General features: G+C 41.9%; 2 protein-coding genes across 10 annotated transcripts; one reads left to right on the forward strand and one right to left on the reverse strand.

Moving 5' to 3' along the window:
- Positions 1-6,001: 6,001 nt before the first annotated feature.
- LOC136505168 (uncharacterized) lies at positions 6,002-9,651 on the reverse strand. The gene is made up of 5 exons (XM_066500281.1): positions 9,150-9,651; positions 8,993-9,043; positions 7,935-8,068; positions 6,468-6,556; positions 6,002-6,385 (listed from the first exon to the last, which is right to left on the reverse strand). The coding sequence occupies exons 1-5, from the start codon at positions 9,531-9,533 to the stop codon at positions 6,273-6,275; spliced, it is 771 nt and encodes a 256-aa protein (XP_066356378.1). The 5' UTR covers positions 9,534-9,651; the 3' UTR covers positions 6,002-6,272.
- Positions 9,652-11,798: 2,147 nt separating this feature from the next.
- On the forward strand, positions 11,799-18,820 carry LOC136505073 (small RNA degrading nuclease 5-like). Of its 9 annotated transcripts, none has more exons than XR_010771080.1 (16): positions 11,799-11,996; positions 13,049-13,105; positions 13,198-13,263; positions 13,574-13,707; positions 13,798-13,907; positions 14,540-14,647; positions 14,958-15,028; positions 15,221-15,280; positions 15,491-15,546; positions 15,797-15,857; positions 15,957-16,224; positions 16,368-16,549; positions 16,637-16,929; positions 17,321-17,446; positions 18,209-18,296; positions 18,378-18,820. XR_010771080.1 is itself a non-coding variant. In XM_066500168.1 (15 exons), exons 1-14 carry the CDS (start codon positions 11,799-11,801, stop codon positions 17,442-17,444), a joined length of 1,788 nt encoding a protein of 595 aa, XP_066356265.1. In that variant the 3' UTR covers positions 17,445-17,446; positions 18,378-18,819. The 9 variants fall into 9 exon arrangements, 7 of the variants coding, with proteins under 7 accessions (XP_066356265.1, XP_066356266.1, XP_066356264.1 ...); XR_010771079.1 differs by having other exon boundaries at positions 18,225-18,296; XM_066500168.1 differs by lacking the exon at positions 18,209-18,296 and having other exon boundaries at positions 18,378-18,819.
- The last annotated feature ends 137 nt before the right edge of the window (positions 18,821-18,957 follow it).

Below are 18,957 nucleotides of genomic sequence, written 5' to 3' on the forward strand. Positions count from 1 at the left end.
CCTAATCTTTTGTACTATTGTCAAAAGCTTATATGAACCAAGCATATGAAAACCTCATCTCTTTCATATACTCGAGGTGGTATTGTCATCAATCACCAAAAAGGGGGAGATTGAAAGCATCTAGACTCCTAGTTGGATTTCGGTGATTAATGACAATACGTAATTACTATGACTAATGTGTGTTTTGTAGAGGCAATTAAGTTAGGTCATGGTAATGGAGATTGATTAGGCAATCATGGTTGTCATGCCCCTACGATAGAAATCATTTTGGTATTCAAAGGATGGACGACAAGGTTAAGGATAGACTAGTTCTAAGTATCATTTGGAGTTGGAGAGACACTTAGAGTAGTTTAGGACTTTGTTTTTTCTTTGGTCGTACTATTAAGGGGGGTATGGATGTGTAGCTTGACCTAGGTGAGTCTAGTGGGTTAGGTGTGGTGCATACTTGTCAAATCTAGCACTAGGTAGCTCCTAAAAAGCCCTTAGATCAATTGGAGCAAACTTCATTCACATATGATTGTGAGTTGAAAGTGAATAGAGGGTCAAATATTGACTGGACGCTAGTTCTGGTGTGACCGGACACTGGCACAGAGTCCGGTCACTTCATTTGATCAAGGTGAAATCGTCTGGCGTGACCGGACACTGAGAGGTGAGCGACCGGACACTGGGTGCCAGCGTCCGATCGACTCTAGTAAGGTTCCAGAGAGGGAAAATCATGACCGGACAAGTCTGGTCAGTGCTGACCGGACGCTGTCCTGCGTCTGGTCACAACTTAAACACTGGGAGTCGGGAAGAACTGACCGGAGAGTCCGGTCACCCCGCAGAGGCACATAACGGTTCGTTTTGAACATGGGTGTATAAATACTTCCTCCATTCGTGTGAGGGGTGACTTTTGCTCATTCCAATAGCTGAGAAACACCCTTAAGACTGCCAAGAAGAGCAAGGTCCTAGTGAGGTGATTGAGATTTGAGAATCTAAAAGAGAGCCCTCATTAGTGAAAGCAAGAGTAGCAAAGTGTGCATCCATCCTTCTCATTAGGCTTGTTGTGGTTAAGTGAGAGTTCGTGCTTGTTACTCTTGGTAATCGCCATCATCTAGACGGCTTGGTGGTGATTGGGAGCTTGGTGATCGTCCGACGGAGCTTGTGGATGATTCACCACAACGGAGTGTCAAAGATCAACCCGTAGAGAGCACTTGATCCTTGCGCGGATGAAGGGGGAGTTACACCCTTGCGCGGGTGCTCCAACGAGAACTAGTGGGAAGTGGCACTCTCCGATACCTCGGCAAAACATCGCCGCGTTCCTCCTCTCTCTTTACTTTACTTTGAGCAATTCAATTCTTGTCTTTTCATTCATAGAATTGACATGCTAGAGTTGGATTGAAACTTAGGTTGCAAGACTTTTTATGGCGGTAGAACATTAGAAACACTTTCTAGGCACAAGGGGTGAAGGTGGGCTAACCGGAGGGTTTAATTATTGCAAAGAAATTTAGAATTAGCCCAATTCACCCCCCCTCTTGGTCATCTTGATCCTTTCACAGCTGTAAGAAAAATAGACCCTAGGCCCATTTACTTTGGATTTTGGTGTTTGATGACCAACACAATCAATTGGACTAATGAATTTGCAAGTGTTTATTTTGTAGTTCAATAGGGTGCAAGACGTGACTTAGACAAAGGCAACATGATGATCCGATGATCAACACCTTAAGCAAGACCCTAGGAGCACAAGAGAAGACCCAAGATATCAAGCATAGTCTAAGGACGAAGATGGGAACCAGCCGGATGCAAGATCGCGAAGAAACGTACTAGGCAGAGGTGACCAGACACGGCCCTTATAGCGACCGGACGCGTTCGATCGGTAGTCTGAGACTGCAACAAGCGTCAGTAGGCGACCGGACGCTAAAGAAACACGTGACCGGACGCACCGATGGCACTGTTCATCATCACGGCAATGTTTTCAGCGTGACCGGACACTGCGGCACTGGACGACCGGACGTAGGAACTGCAGCGTCCAATCGAGTCCAGAGAGGTTCTAGAGTGGCGCCAGCGTGACCAGATGCGTCCGATCAACAGTGACCGGACTCAGCGCAGAGTCTGATCAACGCGCGTGCTACAACAGTCGTGATGACCGGACGCGTCGGTTAGGACAACAGCAACGTCCAGTCTGTAGCAGACAGCTAGGATTCGTCTTCAATTGCTACTTTCTCAGTGGGCTTATAAATAGACCCGCAATAGGTCATTTGAGCAGTGTGGAGCTAAGAAAATATACCAAGGGTGTTGATATACTATTTTAGTGATCTTCTAGAGAGGTTCTAGAGCGACGCCAGCGCGACCGAACGCGTCCGATCAATAGTGACCGAACTCAGCGCAGAGTTCGATCAACGCGCGTGCTCCAACGGTCATGATGACAGGACGCGTCTGGTCATGACAATTGTAGCGTCCGGTCAGTAGCAGCGAGCTGTGATTCGTCCTCAACGGCTACTTTCTTAGTGGGGCTTATAATAGACCCCAACCGGCCATTTGAGCAGTGTGGAGCTGAGGAAACATACCAAGGGTGTTGATACACTATTTTAGTGATCTTCACTTGCATAGTGCTTAGTGATTCATTAGGTGATTAACGTAGGTGCTTTGCGAAGGGCTTAGGTTGATTAGACCACCGCTTATGCGCTTGCTCTAGGTTTAGACCTAGTGTTTAGTGAGGTTTGCACACCTCTTATCACTCGGTGCTTGCGCGCACCATTGTTGTATATCGGAGGGGCTTGTAGTCTTGCGAGATTACATCAACCGCGTTTATGGTGTGGCCGCCACCATGTACCGAAGGGAACAACGCCCGCGGCGGTTCAGCCGGAAGCTTGATAGTGAAGACGGCCGGTCTAGGAGAGGCTTGCCGGAAGGCACACCGGAGACCCACTTGCGCGTGGGGAAGGCCTGGGGCTATCCACGGATTTACCCGACCGGGAGCTTGGCCCTTGCGAGGGATTCCTTGCGAGGGGCTCCAACGAGGACTAGGGGAAGCTTGCGCGCTTCTCAATACCTCGGTAAAAATATCGGAGTCGTTGACGGGAGTTCGTATATCTCTACCTTACTCTTTAGCTTCCGCATTTACATTGCAATATTGGTGTGTGCTTTACTTTTCTAGCTTAGTGATAGGCTAGTTGATAGGTTTGGAACTAGGTTGCATAACTCCTTTTGCGGTAGAGATAGTAACATACTAGCAAAATCGTAGTTGCACATTTAGATAGTTTATCTTTTGCATAGATTTTGCTAAGGTTAAAAAAATAGGCCATAGTTTAGAGTTAGAGTTTTAAGCTGTCTAATTCTTCTCCTCAGACGTCACGGTCCCCTTCACCGGCCACGATGCCAACCTTGCAGCAGCAGTGGCAGTACTAAGGAACTCCACAAAAGACTGTTAAATATACTCTAATTTCATATATAATAGTCATAGAGGTATTAAACAAATTAAATATACTCTGATTTCAGATATAAAATTAGTACATGTAGTAAGCAAAGTAGGTAAGGTCCATTCTTTGGACTGAACTTACCAATTATCCCTAACAAGGCTACCGTAGGAAGAGGACACTGATAGCTTCTTTATCTCGCCATTTAAACCATCTGTGCGACAATATTTGAAGATCTATGGCCAGCTTTAAAACCTGCCCATCTTTCTTAAGTGAGATTGTCAACAACCATCCCTGTTGCTCAACAGTTAGAGGAACACCTATGTATTGCACAATTGCTTGACTCACAAAGGACCTACCAATGCTTGCTAAATATATTATCTTTATCTCGTCTCTCTCTCCTCCTGCGAGACACGTACAAGACAAGCCTAGGGAAGTTGGATTGGCACCATAGAATCGATGTCGTGAGCTTCGACAAATAGGAGACAATCTAGGGAGTACTTGTTGAACTAGGCGAGGAGATATACAACTACATCACCAGCGAGGTAGACCCGCACCACGAACATGAGGTCCCACAGTGACTCATTGGTGATGAAGCTCATACCTAAGCCACACCTCAGCACCATCATCACTAACAGTCTGGCCTGGATCACCATCATGCACACTTTGCCATGGCTCAGCAAATCCATCGCTATTGCCGCCGAATTAGTAAAGGTGATTGGCAGAATGCCAGTTTGGCCTCCTTACAGATGGAGAAGATAGGGGACATGGAGAGTTTGGGAGAGGTCGGAGAGGAGATGGCCGGGAGTGGAGGCATGGCCACCAGATCTGGCCAACTACGAGAGGGAGAGGCACGGCGATCTGACAACTGTTGCTGGTAGAAGAGAGGAGCGGTGATGGGCGTTGTGGACGAAGAGATGAAGAATGCTTGACAAAAAGGGTACAAACGGACGGTAAGGCCTGAGAGATGGATACAATTGTTTTTTTACTTTTGACATAAAACCCACCTTATGGACTTCTTTAGAATTCAATGTTGTGGAGTACACATAACTAAAGCTCATCTGTAAGTTCCATCTATATGGACTACTTGGTCCATATATATTGTTCATGCCCTTACTGAGAATCACACTATTCCACACTTTAGTTCTGCATCATTTCCCATACAAAACTATCCAAGACTTCGGTCGAGGACAACATTGGTGTCCACCCATACTTGTTGCACGAACTTTCCAATGCCATAAAAAATAGCAAGTGTCACCCTGAACAGTAAACAACATACAGGGTGATGATTGGACGTCATCAATATTAGCTTACCTTAATGGGAAATATGGATTAGAAGGCAAGGAAAGAAGAAGAAAGAATGAATGCCCGGGCGAAACCTTAAAAAATTGTCAATGGCAATAGAGTGGGATAGTGGCACCATGGCTTAAATGCATAAGTTATCAAGAGGGAGAGAAACTACTGAATGAAATCCACATAATGCTGATCTCATAGGGTGGCTTATGACATAACATGAAGAGCATATCGCCAGGGTTTCTACTAGCCCACTGCAGTAGCTGCCACTGAAAACCTAGTCTGAAAATACAAAAACTGCCAAATGTTCGCGCCTCAGTCCAGCAAACTAGCATACCCATCAAGTCTCGTCTACCCGACATGGCCCTTGCTGCAAAGATACCAACATTGTTGGCGCCCTGTCTCTAACAACAGGAAACCTGTGTCGTCGTTATTTACTTCATCAACTGGATTGACTCTAGACCGCTGGTCAAAATCTCATCACGAACACTGAAAACTTTTACCTGGCAGCAAATCATCTATCGTTTTGGAGTGCCAAGAGAATCACAATGGATAATAGCAAGCAGTTCGATTCCATAGAATTCAAAAAAAATTTAAGAGGTGATAGACTTCACATCAGTCGGTCACCCACAAATCAATGGCGCTATTGAAGGAGTAAATGTAATCATTTTCACAGGAATCTCAAAAAAGCTATTTGACGTCCCGAAGGGCAAGTGGGTTGAAGAATTGACATTAGTCATCTGGGCTCACAATATTTCAGAAACACGAGCAACCAAATTCACCCCTTTCAGGCTATATGGCAAAGCGGTGATAACTCAAAAAGAGGCCGGTGCGATTCGGATCCCTTCGCACCACAATCTTACAAAATCCTCCTCAAGACCACATCACATACGTCGAAGGCACACGACTTAAGAAGTTCAAAAACTTAAGAAGGTAGGAGGTTCTAACTAAAGCTATAGCGCAACAATACCAGTGCACGGCATGTCATGCTTCTACCACACAAAATCCAGTGATGAGCTTGGTACAATGACAGGTAAGTTCAGGTGGAGCCAGCAAAATGAACATAAAAATGACCGGTTGAATTGGGAGAAGCTGATGAGGCCAAATTAAAGGTAGAGGTGGCCTGGGATTTTGAGACCTGCATAATTTCAATCTTTGCTATGTTAGTTGTTAGGTTAGGACATCAGGCTTAAGAGCCTCTGTTGTCACTCCAGTGGCCGGAACAGATACATGTCCACCCTTTGTTGTCACCCTAATGTCGTAGTTTGGGTCTTGTGGACATGCAAACCTAGTCTGCAAAATTTCTTTTCTGAGGTCAAGCATGTCATTTGAGATCACATTCACATTGCATTTACAAAGTATATTTTTCTGGCACCAGAGACAAATGGGCACCCGAGACAAACAGAATGCGTGGCAGACATTGCTCAACTTACATTAGTCAGAGCAAGCAGAAAACGTTTGAAAAACATACATCGCCTCGAAGAAAGATTTAGACTTACTATCTGACATTTTGTACATACTTCAGAGCAAGGAAAAAAACATAAAAAAAGATGCATCTCTTGAAGGAAATTGAATACTTCACTTTCAGGTATTTGCACCTCTTTCTCGTCGCCCCTGCTGTCTAGAAGATTTATGGGACTTATTATCTGCTCCGGCAGTGGGAATAGTCTGCAAGCTTGCTCGCTCTTTAATCATTGCTGCGCATATGAATGACATAAAACAATTATAAAACATAAATGTGGTAAAGATGAATGGTGAAGTTCTCTCAGGAAAACATACACATTGCCATGTCCTGCATTTGTCCCATGCCAGCTTCCACTGCTTGCGCAACCTTTGCTGACTTGTTGACACCATCTGCTATCTCATGACTGCAAATGGATATGCCACACACTAGTTAGACGACGGTATATGCCTTTACTAAAGAATAGCTAGCAACTTTGCCATTAGCTAGAGAAGATTAGTGCCATCTGTCCTAGGATGACAGATCCTACTTGAATGTGCATAGTCTGTGACTTGACTTTGTAAAGAATACATCAAAATCGCTTCTAAAGTTAATTCAGCTAAACTATTTTATGGAACTAAGTACATCAATATCATAATGTGCAGGCTTTTTGGCTACCAAGTCATTGTTGAGCCCTCTCCATCAGTGCTGCATTCTCAATCTTGCAAGGAGTTCAACAACCCAAGATTTGCTACTCCACCACTTGCTTCCATTTGTCATGCGAAGCTATCAAGACCTTCAGTTGTGGCTTCCACAGTAAGCTTGGCTGCCACAGCCATATGATGGTGGGCTGGTGGCACATGGGTGCTGCTTTTTTACTAACATCAAACATCATCGCTCGCAAAAAAAAACATCAAGCATCATCAATCTTCTGTGGCAGCCAACTGCTCATTCGCAAGAGCCATGATGTCCATCTGTTGACTCTGGAGTTCCAAAGGCCAACAACTTTGACCACTACCACACCTTGAGGACAAGCTGTCTTGGAGAGGTCATGTAATGTCATGGGCAGTATAGGCCCATGAAGGAGGTTGGTGTGCCTCCAAAAAAGGAAAATGGCCCAAGTTAATAAGGTTGGCAGTTGGCTAGATGTTAATTAGCAAATAAGATAGGGTTATCTAGAGATAAGGATTTATTAGGTGTCACCTCTATATAAACAGAGACAGATTAGAATCAAGCAAGAAGAACACTAGAAAGTAGTCAGAGCCTGAAGAGGGAGGGCAACTAACTGGTTCTTCCCTCTATCCCAACCAAATCCATATATCACATAATATAGACTAAACATCAAGGATCGCTGTCCACAGATATGAACTGGAATTCAGGTCCTTTGGCATTTATGAATGTCTGAAACTATAAACCAGCAGATGTTAGAATGATCTGTTACAGTGTATGTTAACTGGGGTCCGAACTACTGAAAGGGAAAGAATGTGCCTATGTTGACAGGAGTACTACTCCCTCCGATCAAAAATACAAGTCCATATAGATTTATCCAAAGTCAAACCTGTTTTTAACTTTGACCACAATATTTAAAATTTTACATAGAACAATACAAGAATATGAAAGTATTTTCTGTAATGCATCTGGAACTATCAATCTTATGTTACTATAAGATTTTTGAGTTTAATGGTCAAAGTTCAATAATTTTGACTTAAGGCAAAGACGAACCAAGATGGGTTTATATTTGTGAGAGAGTATATTGAACCCAAACATCATTTCATGCAATATGTACTCCATCTTTACACTCTTACCTCAAGTCACTAAGTCCAAGGGTAAGATCAGTGACTTCCATGCCAGAAAGCCTTATAGCGGCCATTGTACTCGGTAATTCCTCAAGAGCTGCATCTGCCAGCATGGTAAATGAATTTGCAGCTCTCCTCATAGCCTGATGAGCAGCAAAGTCTTAAAATTCTATCAGACTAATTACACTACGGGACTATACAACCAGTTAAAGAATATAATAGGCAAAACCAACTGTTTCGAACTGAAGCAGCACAAACTTCTGAGTTACAACTGGCCTGTGGCCTCATCAGAAATAAGCATACAACAATTGAAAAATTCTCAAATCACTTGCGGGTGTATGGGGATGGTGGTCTCTACATGAGCATAAAAAAAGTCATGAACAAACTCAACTGCATTTGGGAGAAACAGAAAAAGACAAGTTCAGGTATGCATTATGGTTGCTACTATTTGTTTCCGTTTTTCCAAATGCAATCAAGCTTGAATGCTTGATCATGAAAAACAATGTCCCTGCCCCCACACCCACGAAAACTTAGAAATTCTGACCACTTGTGGACTAACTTCATGAGGTTTTTCACCGAGAAGTTGGTTTGGAGTTGATAGAATCTCACAGCCTGATGTATATACATTTGTCTGGGTCATTAAAGAAAGAGTCATGGAGCTTATGAATATTGATATTCTTAACTAACAAGGAGCTGCATTGTAATTAGTTCCAAGTAGAAGATGTAACGCGATAATTGCACTTTGACAACCCTTACAAATCAACTAATTCCAGGGACAAACATTGTTATTAATTCCAAATAGAAGATAGACTGCATTATAGAGGATTGCCTTTACCCATTAATTCAGTAAGTATGATGGACTATCTATATCTGTTTTAAGTTTTAACCGCCATGAACCCTCAAAGCTTCAATGGGGGTAAAGCAGTAAAATTCTAATCTTTTTGAAAAATACTGGAATGGTTACCAATTGCAGCATTCCAAACTAAAAGCAAATTAATCACAATAGAAACAGCAATTGCAGAGCTAAACTTTACAGGTTAAGCTAGGAGCGGCATCGCAAGACTTACTAGCATCGTTGGAATCGCGACGGCCACCATGCCCGAGAACGCTACTGAAGTCTGGCCGGCCGCACACACAACAAAAGGCAGAGCAGCCGATGAGCATATTGCACAAAAGGAAAGGAACCAACCAATAAAGGCCAAGCCCAGGCCAGGCGAGTCTCACCGTGACGGCTACGGCGGTCAGGAGGAAGAACACCGGGTCGGCAGCGGGTCCTGCGCGGCCCGCGCGAAGAAGCGCCGGGAGGCCGGCGCCCACGCTGGGTGTGTACACCCCGCCGCCCCCGTACTCCAGTTGCTCCGCCGCCTCTGTCGTATCATCTGCCACCGCGCCGCCGGCCAGCTTCCCGAAATCAGCCGCGGCTTCGTAGTCGGAGCGTTTCTTTGGGAGTGGGGAAGGGAGAGACTGCGGCGGCGTGGGGAGGTGCGGGCGGAATGAGACCGAGGGAGGCCGCGTACGGTGAAGACTGCGGATGGGGAGGGAGATGTGGTGCAGGAGGCCCGGAGATGGAGAAGCGTGCAGGCGATGGTGGTGCTGATGGCCTGACATGTGAAAACTGCGGATGGGGAGGCCGGGAGGGAGATGTGAAGCAGGGGCACCGAGCTCCGAGCTTGACAGGACGGCGGCTGTGAGGAGCGAGGTTTCTCCGCGGCCGCGGTTGAGTTCCAGAACTTCGGCAGTGTTTGGATGCTTAGCACTGTGTAAAAAAACGTCCCGCTTACAGCTGCTTTTTTAAGCCACAACAGTATTTTTCTCTCGTAATATTTTAGCATAAATATTCGCATAAACTAAATTTCGGCATAAGTAAAAAAGGTTACGATGGAAGGTTCTGAATTTTTTAAGAAAATTTTTATCTAATATGTTTTTAATGACAAAATATATTTTTTAAATAGAATATAGCTTACTAGCCCAACGATCTCATAATAGTGATTCTAATTCATCATCTAAAGCGGTTTTTTTGTAGAATCTTAATCCGAAATATTTCTATGAGAATTTGAATCCTTACCAAACACACTCTTACATTACATTGACGTACTCTCTCTGTCTCTAAATAACTATCGTTTTCGCTTCTGGAGAAATCACTTTGATTAAATATATATTAAAAATATTAATATTTATGGTAAATATTTCGTATCATTTATTTGAATCTAGTTTTTTAATAAATTTATTTAAAGATATAAATGTTGCACGCATTTTCTATAAATTGAGTCAAACTTACGGCAAACATACCAATGACGACAGCTATTTAGGGATGGATGTAGTAATTGGTTTACGGCGTATTTTGCTCACGGAAGCCATTCATCGTGTGATTTACTAATGCATACTACCAACTCTAAAGATTGTATAGTATCATTATGAAATCGTATTTCTTGTAAACACAACACATAATGGGGGTGTTCGGCTAATATGGTTGTGGAGAAATTCTGGAGAAATTTATGAGAAGAAAATACTGTTCTGGATGAAAAAAAAAACGGATCAAGCTAGGTTTAAGGGCACGCGAACAAGACCTATAACATCATGAGAGAGAAGGGGTATAGAAGGTATTTTTTGTCCTCCGATCTATCTATGTTGTTCTTCCTCTCTCTCCCCGTCATTCCCTTCCGGTGGCACGAACACACACCAGAATAAATCTTAAAACAAGCTATCCAACCAGCTGAACAATTTGTTATGTGAGGACTCAACACCAAGACTCGACAGTCGAGTCCGACGCAGGACGCTCGCCGCTCCTCTCCCAGGCAGCACCAGCACCAGCATACAACTTCCACTTTCAGTGATGTGGTGGTTGGTCCATTGCCAGGATAGAGATTTCTTTTGGAACGTTGCGACTTCGAGTTCCCCCTGTGTGTCATATTATTTCGGATTCGGAATTTCTATCCATCCACCGTTAGTTGGTTGCTGTGTTGTGTGTTGTGGGCTCAATTTGCCCATTTGTATGTCATGTCGTGAAAGGCCTGGCTGCCTGTTTATGCGACCGTGCGATAAAGGATTGACACGTGTCCCTGTGATGCATGCAAGCGAGCACTCGATGCAAGAGCCGCACGACTCCAGATGCTCGCCTTAACCTCACTCTACATATGACTGTGTTCATTTATGATTGGCTGGATGATAATTATCAACCGGGTGACGAGTAGTCACTCCCGATGTTTTCCAGTCATTTTTTTTGTTTTATTTATTGGTCTGTTAGATTTTTCCATCCAAATGAACCCTAAAGCCCACTTTAACCCACACGGCCACACGCCCACGCACAGGCAGCGGCATAGCCAGCCACCGGCCACGGTCGCTTCCTGCGGCGTTGAGAAGAGAGCCAAGCGGCGCTGCGGGGGAGGCTTCCTGGCCAAGAGTCGCTTCCTGCCGTTCACCGGCTCGGCGTCCGGGCAGCCGCCGAGAGCCAAGCGGTAAGCCACGAGCCAGCGACCGGAGCAATGGCGAGTCGCGTTCCATCATGTGTCGGGACGACGTCCCGCCACGTTCCCGTTCCGCGAATCGGAACGATGTTCCCGCCTGCTAAGACCATCTCCAACGAGGAATTTATATGGCATCTAACTAAAATAGCAAGAAATTTAAAATTAACCTCCAACAGATTACCGAAAGATCTATTTTAGATTGTTTGAGAGGCACAACCCAAATATAGATATTCTCCCTTCTGAAAACCCATTTGCAAAAAATATTCTCTTATGGTCTCATTGTTAAAGAAAATGTCGAATATATATTAAATCTTTTATCTATAGCACTATCTAAAGAATAAATGAGTTTGGTATTTTAGGTGTTTAGTTCGAGATAGCCAGAGGTCTCGTCTCCCCCTCCTCAAAGGAAATGCTATATTTGCAGAAAGGCCCCCGTCCAAGTCCAACAGCACAGAAAAAGACGACACTCGGAGGGCTTTCCTGCAAGCTTCGAGAGCGGCAAAGCACTAGGGCAACCACCTCGGCGGTGGCGGCGGCCTCCATGTCGACCCCCTCCGGCAACGGCGGCGGCGCCTCCTCCGCGCTATACGACTTGTACGGCCCTAACGTACGTGCTCTCTTTTCTTCGCCTCCCGCTCTCCCCCCTCTCGGACTATTAAGGTTTCGGTGTGGTGTGACATGAAGGGGAATTTGTCATCAAGTAGAGCTGAGTTGGTCCGTTATTGGAAAAGATCGCATTTTTTCGTTCTCTGTTGCTTTGTTAGTGGATTTCTTTGAATCCCCAATGTATGGCAAAATTAGAGGTGCTGCAGCCTGCAGGTGGTTGGTTTTAGCTGCGAGTATGTTAATTTGATTGGTTGGAATTCGTCCAGTAGGAGTTCTGCTGAGATTGAAACAGAGGATGTTGCATTGCATCATGACTGATGGGACTGTGATTGATATCGATGTTGGCTGAATTACCATGGGATTTGTAGTGAGGGTGGGAAATGTTGCTACTGTTGCTGGGCGTGAACTGTAACTATGAAGTTTGCACTGTTGTTTCAAAGCAAATTTGTGCAAATGGATGTTATGGATATGAGGCAATGCTGATGGGTTGGGAGACTACAAGGGCTTACTGGATTGATCCATTTATCAGCTTTGAGCCGCCCAACATTTTTCAAGGACACTGGACACAGCTTGAAAACTTCCGTGGCTTGTTTACTTAGGAGTTCTGTACTTTGAATTTCGAAGGTGTGAATGTTGACTGATTGCTTGATAGGTAGCAATATGGGGCTCCTCTTGTTTGAATAGTAAAGTGGTACTGCACTTGGAGCGGTGCTATCTGTACTGTATTCAGACTTCAGAGCCTCCTCATCAACTTAGGGATTGCTCATCAAATTAGCGACTTTCTAAGTTGAATCCTAAACCACTTGTTTGTACTGGAGCTATCGACATGGCATAATAATTGACTATTTGGTGATGTCATGCTGCCTATTTATTAATTTGATAGGGTACTCTCAAACCTTCATTTAGTTGAAAAGTGAGCTGTTAGTTGTCTGCTTGTTGGTGAATCATTCTTGTGCTGCTGCCTGCTTACTTTGCTAATAGACATTTTATCTGTATTTTTTGTATTTTCTGTGCTTCCAACTCATACTGTCTCTTCTTGTTTATCCTGTCCAGGCGAAGCCTGATGTTGTTTTCAAGGAGGCTGCTTTAAACTCTACATTAAATCTGCAGGTTCGTTCATAACAAAAGCTTAATGAAATTTGGCTCGTGAAAACTATTCTTGTTCTTGTAGTTTAGTAAAGAGCCATTTTGTTGTAATGCAGGACGTTCAGGGTCTAGTTACTTGGGTTATTGGTGACGGCATGCTGCCTTCTTGGGTGTTTGTTAAGGTACTTTGTCCTTTGTTTGAGATTAAGGTACTTTGTCCTTCTGGTTGTGCTCTTTCAAACATGTTGCTTTTTTGAGGTATTGATATGTTATCTTAGTTTCAATTTGTAGAGCTTGTATTTTTCTTGCTGTTATCTTCATCACACTCAATGAATCTTAACAGAGTTTTTTTCCCCACTGCACTTCAGTGATCAATCCACTCTTCAATGCATTTGATTTCTTCGATTAGTTTAGTTATAGGTTATTTGTCACCTTTCACAAATATTAACTATCTTTATTAACACTACAAATATTCCTGTTGTTGGTTTTCAGAACAAACCTCTTATACCCAAAGTCGTCCTACTATATGTTCCTGGCCTTGATGCAGCTTTATATATGTCACAAACTCGACTTCTTTCTTCTCTGAAAGAATTATGTGGCAATCCAAAACCTGTTCTAGCTTCAAGGTTTGTGCATTTTGTGTTATTGTCTACAGTTAGGGAAAATTGTATAATTTCTTCCTATATGGATGCATTGCTAATCTAGTCCTATTCTAGCAGCTGTATACCGGATGAGAGGCACACCATTGATGCGCTCCTAACCTGCAGAGTAAAGAGAAAGCGTGATGTCAAAACATCAAATCAGTCATCTAAACCTGACAGAGATGGTATGTCTTGACTTCTTAGCACTGTGTTGTCATCGTGGTTCAGGTTTAACAGTGTCCTGCTTCATTGGGCCTGGTCTGTTATTATTGTGATAGCCACTGGAAGATTTGAACTTGACTATGAAGACTGGCATGCTTTTTTTTTCCTCTCGAACATGCAGGAGAGCTGGCATTCTTTATTTCAAAGATTCTCATACTGATTTGACAATTTCAATCCTTTTGTATTGCCCTTTCTTGGTCACAAGTTTTTTCATTTTAAGTTGACATTACAGATGATGATTTTTTCTTTATACCCTTCTCTAAATACTAATTGTGTTTTTATCAGTCATATTTCATCACAAATGTACTGTCAGTATGGCATCTTGCATAAGTTTACGACTATAGCAGTATTTCCCTCTTAATTCATCTTATAGTATCAGCCATATACATCTCTTGCTGACCACTTATTATCTGGTTCTCTAAGCCGAAGATGCTCTCTTATTTCTGTAGCGATTTATTCTATTTATTTGTTGTATATGTATGTTTATTGACATTAGAGTAGATATATCTTTGTCCATGGAAAAACAGGCACTTTTGAACCTAGATTGAGAATTTATGTTTTGTGCAACTGGTTAACATTTTCATTTTGGTCTCAGGAAAACTATCAAGTCTGGATGATCTTGGGGACATACCATTTCCTGTTACATATTACACACTTTCGGAGAAAGACATGGAAGATAATGGCTACTCTTTCAATTTACCAGGTTACCTTCTATCCCTCTGTTCCAAACTGTAGGTCGATTCAGTTTTTTCCTAAGTCAAACTTCTTTGGTTTTGTCCAAAATTATTGAAAAATGTTAATTGCACCATAAAGACGTTTCATGGTGGATTTAATGAAAATAATTTGTTATTGTCGATGTTGGTGTATTCTTCTATAAAGTTGATCAAAGTTAGAGAAGTTTAATGGATAAAACTGAAACATCCTATATTTTGGAAGGGAGTATTTCGTTGTCCCTCCCCTTGCCCTTTAATGCCTATTATTCAAATGACATATGTTTATCATTGCCATTTTAGGTTTTGTCCCTACTGTATCAGCTCCTTCAGGTTCCTCGCCACATAAAGTTCTTGCACTTGATTGTGAAATGGTAATGTGACTCCTGATAAATGTAATGATGTATGGTTTCAAGCCATTGCTTTGTTTTAAAAAAAATCACTACTATTTTAGTGTTATTATATTTGAGAAGGCATTACTACAACTGTGCCGGACTGCCGGTGTCATAAATACTTATTGCTAATATTTGTTGAATATATGTAGTGATAATTTTCAACTTTTGCAGTGCGTGACAGAAGCTGGATTTGAGCTTACAAGAGTGACATTAATTGATATTAAAGGATCGGTATGAACTTTCCTTTCCTAGTTTCCTTACCTTTTTTATGACATGTTGCTCATTGCTCTGTGAGTTCTTAAAACAATTGTTTTCTTAGTGCTTAATTCCACCTCCTGTCAATAGTATGAGGACATTTTCCTTTGTATGCTCCTGCATGATCCATTCTTTTCATCACACTTCGCTGTTCAATGAGTTCTGACTTTGTTCTATTCTTTTCAGGTGGTGCTAGATAAACTAGTTAAGCCTGCTAATCCAATCATTGATTACAACACAAGGTATATGGTGCTTTTACCTCCCCTTTATGGTTAGCAGACACTATATTGTGGTTTTTATGCCAACCTTTTCTTTTGACATGGTTATTTTATAACTTGGTGTCAAAATACATGTTGGATGTATTTTGATGCTTGTGCATTCTATTATGAATATTAAAACTGATTATTTGTTATATGAACTTCATTTGTCATAATATTCTGAACGGGTTGTTAAGTGTCCATTACATGATGTAATTGTTTTTTAATAGAGCAGGTTCAGTGGAATCACTGCTGAGATGTTGGCTGATGTGTCCACAACCCTACAGGAAATTCAGGTTAGTTCTTAGATTTTTTTTAGCGATCTTTTTATATGTGTACATTAGGATGTCATGAAACATTGCCTGTGCTTTACACTGTTTTGTTCGTGTTTCCAGGAAGAGTTTGTTGGACTTGTACATAAAGAAACAATTCTTGTCGGACATTCCTTGGAAAATGACCTTATGGCATTACGGATATCTCATGGTTTAATCATCGATACAGCTGTTTTGTACAAGTATAATCGAGGGTCTCGCTGTAAGATTGCTTTGCGTGTCTTGACAAAAAAATTTCTTGGCCGGGAGATCCAGAACACAGGATCTGGGCATGATAGTGTGGAAGATGCTAGAGCTGCTCTAGAACTTGCTATATTGAAAATCAAACATGGTAAGAACTAAGAAGGCATTTTTGCTATCGCTTTTGTTTGGTTATAACATCCATTTCTGTAAGTTGCTAATGTGGATAGGGAGACAGACAACATAGCATAAGCATATCATTTTGTTGCTACTTTCTAATAACTTGTTAACCAGGTCCTGATTTTGGTTCCCAACCATCGTTGTCAAGGCGGAAATTGACATCTATACTGCATGAGAGTGGGAAAAAATGCTCCCTTATTGATGATGTGTCTGTTCTCAAGCGATATTCAGATACCTCTTGCAATTCAATTGCTGTTTTTTCTGATGATGATGCCCTCTCCAGATCAATGAAGGAGGTTGGTGCAATGCATTTCTAGGTGTAGACATTTTTATCAAAATGTTTTAAGATGTTTTCATAATCATAAGTTGAAATCCTACTGCAGGTGAAGAATGACAAAGTTGCCTTCATTTGGACTCAATTCTCAGGATTGATATCTTACTTCCACCGAAGAGCTCAAGATCCAGAGAAGTTGAAATCATGTGTCGCAGAGGCTATTGCATTAAAAACATGTGATGGAAAAACTGCTTCAAAAAAAGCAAGAAGTCAAATTTGTCATGAATTAAAGGAAATTTTGTGTGAATTGGATAAAAAGATAAGGCAATTATATGGTGCCCTACCTGATAATGCTATGCTTATTGTATGCACTGGCCATGGTGATACTCCTCTAGTACAAAGGTAAGGTTACTCATGGTAAATCGTCAATACATAGTTTCTCATGGCAAATTGGCAATACATAGTCATGGTAGATCAGCAATACATGTACCTTTTCCCTTTCTAGTAAGTTTGGTCTGTTAAGATACAAGTAAAAGATGCTGACAAGCTATTTTAAGTTACAAAATCGTTGTCCCATGTTACCTTTAGTAGCACCGAGTGATGAAATCACTATGCTGCCTTTAGGGCCACTTTGTGTTTGTTGCTTTGTGTTGTGCTGCATTGTCGAATATAGTTTAGTTGGATGAATCTTATTCCAATATAATTGCTAGCTCCAAAAATGATGCTTATATAACCCACATTAAAATATGCAATGCCAAACGGATATACATTGTAACTGTGCTACTTCATGAAGATTACGGAAAATGCTTCACCATGAAGAAGAAACAATAGACAGCCGGGAAACTATTGTTCAAGCTTTGGGAGATTTACACGCCCAAGCCGAAGTTGCTCTATGCTTCTGCTGCGTTAAACATTAATTGTAAGTATCTTTATGCCCTCCTTTTCCTACATGTTTTTTTTTTCTGGAAGCAGAACAGTGTACCGTTCTGAATTGTTGATAGGCATCTCTGAATTAGTGTACTGATGGAATATGGCTTCAGCGATTATAGAAGGGTGTCAGGCATGCATGCTGAGTTGCTGACCTGTTGATGAAAGTTCTGGCGGACATAGATTTGTGGATTGAATTTTGATAGATATTCTCATGCTGCCTTTTTTGTCAGGCTAGGATTAGTCTGTAGATGTCAGCATAGGGCATAGTGTGCATTTCCAAACTGGTCTATCGGTAGCAAGCCAGCGTGTCAGCATATTGATAGCATCCGTTTTCAGATGAATATACGGATTACCGAGGAATGTAGGAAACTGTTGTAACAACCGTGTTATTGTGATATTAAATGAAGTTCTGTAATCCATAATACTATGAGCCTTACCATTTACAGTTGAAAAAAATGTAGCAAAGCTAAAGTGTATACAAGCATAGATATTGAATTCCCTTACTCTCTGATATACAGAGAAAAGGAGGAAACTGTGTTATAATAATCAAATATGGTCTGTGTTCATGCTTCAGTGGTTTAATTTTATTATAGCTCCAGGGGAAGAAAATTGTTTTGGGCATCAACATGGTGCTTTCGAAACAACTTTTGTTATGTGTTTCACCTATGATATGTTTGTATGACCCAATGGTATTATGCTGTCGAATCAGTTATCATTTTCATGTGCCTAGTAACATTAAAAGAAAGTACACGTTCAATTTCAATTAGATTATATGACCCAATGGTATTATGGAAGCACCTTGGCCTCAAATTGAGGAGCCACTGCTGATCTCAGAAGAGGTAAAACATAAAGAAAGAATTTTAGCCGCTGCTGACGCAAGTGCGAATGATAATTGACACGTGAACCTGATCCTGTTGCAGCCGAGTACCTGATGAATCACAAATATACGGGCAGCTAGTTTGTTGATCCCAAACTGTTCTTGATGGACAGAAGCTCAGAGCTGAATTCATTAATTTATTTATGGCTAGACCAGGATGTATGGCTGCTTGTTGCTTTCACTCAATCTTCAAGTGGGTTTGTTGTATAATACAAAATTGGGTGTAGTTCTGGAGTCAACTATGTGGCTTTCTTACCTTCAGTGACAGAAATATTAGTTACCTGTTCATGACTGCTCTCTGGAAAGTTCTTAAATTAGTTGATGGTGTACTTGTAATTCATGCTGGTTTGGCTTGTTTCAATGAAGAACAAATTGGTGGTAGGAGAGAGATGAACGTAGATGGGAGCATGATTGGTCGAGTTGTTTGCCATCAGTTATATTGTAAGAAATATTTTTGATACCTTTATAAAAGTAATGCCATGTGCATTATAGCAGACATCTCAAATGCTAGTGTGAACCGATAATGGAAATTCAAGTAGCCTGAGATGATTCAATAATTTCTGCAGGAATGCACACAGATGTAAATGTGTGATAAATTCTCGAAACTAAATCCGCCATGTCTA

Source organism: Miscanthus floridulus, chromosome 14, assembly GCF_019320115.1.
Source record: "Miscanthus floridulus cultivar M001 chromosome 14, ASM1932011v1, whole genome shotgun sequence".
NCBI classification, from domain to species: domain Eukaryota; kingdom Viridiplantae; phylum Streptophyta; class Magnoliopsida; order Poales; family Poaceae; genus Miscanthus; species Miscanthus floridulus.